Here is a 3,186-nt window from a genome sequence, read left to right as displayed (position 1 = left end):
AGATGTTGCGAAATTTGTTCGTGTAGAATAAATTCAAAAGCTTTTGAGAGGACAGGAACTAGGCTAATGGGCCTAAAATCCGAAGGAGATTTGGGATTAGAAATTTTAGGAATTGGAACCACTAGTGCCCGCTTCCAAGAGTCTGGATAGCTTGAAGTTATAAGGATGTGATTGAAGATATCAGTGAGCACTGGATTTAAAACCAGGAGAAGATATATAGAAGGATATAGAAGGTTAATTCAAGTTGTGGTGACCAACAGATGGCGTCGTGGTGAGTGTGAGGGGAAATGAGTTATTGGGCAACGGGACGTGTGTGAAGTTGGCAGAGAAGACGTGAAGTGACCGAGTGATTGGATTGTGGATTTGGAGTGAATAAAGGAAAGATAAAGAAGTAAAAAGACAATACAGTGTGTTTCAATGGGATTGAGGGTGCCACAAACTGGCGATTGAGTTAAAATCTTTGGTAAGTAAGTGGGAAAGTCGGCCAAAATAGTTGAAAAAATCAAGAAATTGCATGTCATGACAGATGATTTTCAAGACCCTCGGAAAAAAACGGGGATTTTGGGGGTATAAAAGAGCAAAAACAAGTTCTTACATAGTTAATGGGCTCATGAGGGGGCTTATAAAGTAGTTTAGGGAACTCCCGGAAGAGAAGAGAGGGTTATGAAACGTTTTTCTAGTGAGAATTCTGGAAAGGAGATTGATGACATTTTATTCAGGAGATGAGATTATAGTTGACACGGTCAACAAATAAAATTTATTAATTACGATTTAAATTAATGAAAAAAAAAGAATAATAAAAAAAGGAACGCATTAGATAAAAGCAAATTAAATAAGGGTGTTCTAAGTATAAAATATTAGAAAGAAATTGAAAGAAAGTTGACAAAAATCCTTGGTTGCACGAAAACAAAAGAGAAATTTTGTTGTATTAAAAGCAATAGGGTTCTAAATTAAAGAACATAAAATGATACTATTGCATTGGAAAAGATTAGACACAATAGGATTCTAAAAAGAATATTAAATGATACTATTGTGTTAGAAAGAGAGGAGGCACGATAGGATTCTTAAAAGAATATTGAACGATACTATCGTGCGTGTTGGAGATGAAATGAAATACAATAGGGTTCTGAAAATAAAGAATACTAAAATGATACTATTGTATTGGGAAAGTTAGGTGACAGGTGGATAGAAGAGTCTGTAGAAAATCAAATGATACTGTCAAGAAGTGATCTATTGCTAGAGTTTATCAAAGAATAAACATAAAGGATACTAGCTTTAGAAGTAGATTGAGAATAAAACAATGAAATTAAGACGTTGAGATTGGAAATATGGAAAATTTTTTCTATTTCTAGAATCGAGACGCAAATGCTTGCTAGAATGCAGGAGATTTATACTACGATACCGCCGTTCAAATGTGCGGCGATACCTCGTTCGGAGAGGAGAGATAAGTGGCTACAGTGGAAGAGAGGTTTCCTAAGTGTGGCTGCTACTTGCGGAGAAGATAATAAGACGAAGCTAAAGCATATGCTTTTGAGATGTGGAGGATTTGAGCTCCAAAACGTATTTTATCAGATTGACGGAGCAGATGTTGATGAAAAAGATGATGGATTAGTTGATCCATACAAGGTACTGTAAATACATGTTACTAAGATCAATGCTAATTGTAATTATTCTTTTGAATAAGGTTGCTCTTGAGAAACTGGATGACTATTTCATGCCACAAAGACATGAATCTTATGATAGATGGAAATTCTGGCAGATTAGGCAGAATCCGGGGGAGGATTTAGAAGACTGTATTATGCGAGCACAAATTCAGGCAAATAAATGCAAGGTGGGAAATTCAGAGCAAGAGAACGAATGATGATAGACAAAATCATTCAATTGGTTCCATCCAAGCTCCGTGACATACTATTGTCCAAAGAAAATTTGACACTTGATGACATTATTCGAAGGGTCCATTCATTTGGCGCTATAGAAGATCAGTCACACCAAATGGATCAGACTCAAGCCACTACTTCAACAGCTTTTGATTCCACTCAAGTGAATCAAATTCAGGCGAAATGGAGAAATAACTCAGATAAGGAGGAATGTTCTCGCTGTGGTAGATCTGGTCATAATGGAAAGGATTCGAAATGCCCAGCATTAGAAAAGAAATGCGCTAAATGCCAATTGCGGGGACATTTTGCAATTAAATGCAGAACAAGACGTCCAATCAAGCGTTCAGCTGAGAATTCTGAGACGGTGATCTCAACAAAAAAACAACGGATTCATGCAGTTACACAGGAAGGTCCGGAGAACAGTACCAAGTCTGAGAAAAAGTCTATCACGAGTTTTATATATAAGTAGTATACATAGAGCAAGTCGCTGTTTTGTGACGTCACTATAGAGCAAGTCGCTGTGTTGTGACGTCACGATGAGTCATGGCTCTGACGTCACTATCGAGCAAGTCGCTGTTTTGTGACGTCACGTGTATGATGACGTCACACCCTGGAGACATGACGCAATATTTTGGGGGCCGAGGTCACCCGGGAGATGACGTCACTCACTGAAAATTTGAATTTGAATTTTCCGTTAGAGTACACGAGCGCCATCTATGATTGTGAATTCGAATTTCTGTCCGCCATTTTTAATTCCTGTCCGCCATTTTGAATGTCTATCCGCCATTTTGATATTTCTGTCCGCCATTTTTATTTTTTATCCGCCATTTTTATTTTTGTCCGCCATTTTTATTACCGACCGCTGTTCTTTATTTTCTATGTGCGCGCCCTCTGTTATTCCTATTATTAACTATTCCCGTAATTTTTTTTCGCGACGTGAAAATTTTTTGGCCGAGACCTGGGGTTGAACCGACAGATACTTAAAGTCTTAAACGTAATGTGTACCACCGCTTAGACCACTCGGCCACGGCGGCATGTTGATGGGCTTCCGCTGAATCGTGAACCGTTGCATCGTCCACAGGCTGACGTCACCCATGCATAGATATCCCATATAGCCATTTCCCATGCATGCATACATTTTCATACACATACACATGCCCCGTGGGAATAATTGCGCGCGTCACTTGGTGGGAAAAATAGCAGAGACAGAAGATCTCAGATTACTGCGCGAGCTGTCTGGACATATGAGCCATCCTGTGAGCCAGCCACACTTAGAGTGCATCCGATAGCAAAAAATTGGCACGGGCTG

General features: G+C 39.0%; 1 protein-coding gene across 1 annotated transcript; it reads left to right on the top strand.

The window, feature by feature from the left end:
• Positions 1–252: 252 nt before the first annotated feature.
• Positions 253–1,861, top strand: LOC129808874 (uncharacterized). Its single transcript, XM_055858779.1, has 2 exons — positions 253–1,626; positions 1,685–1,861. Exons 1-2 carry the CDS (start codon positions 1,366–1,368, stop codon positions 1,859–1,861), a joined length of 438 nt encoding a protein of 145 aa, XP_055714754.1. The 5' UTR covers positions 253–1,365.
• The last annotated feature ends 1,325 nt before the right edge of the window (positions 1,862–3,186 follow it).

This window comes from Phlebotomus papatasi, unplaced genomic scaffold, assembly GCF_024763615.1.
Source record: "Phlebotomus papatasi isolate M1 unplaced genomic scaffold, Ppap_2.1 HiC_scaffold_148, whole genome shotgun sequence".
Lineage (NCBI taxonomy): Eukaryota > Metazoa > Arthropoda > Insecta > Diptera > Psychodidae > Phlebotomus > Phlebotomus papatasi.
This window is presented reverse-complemented; position numbering and strand designations above follow the sequence as displayed.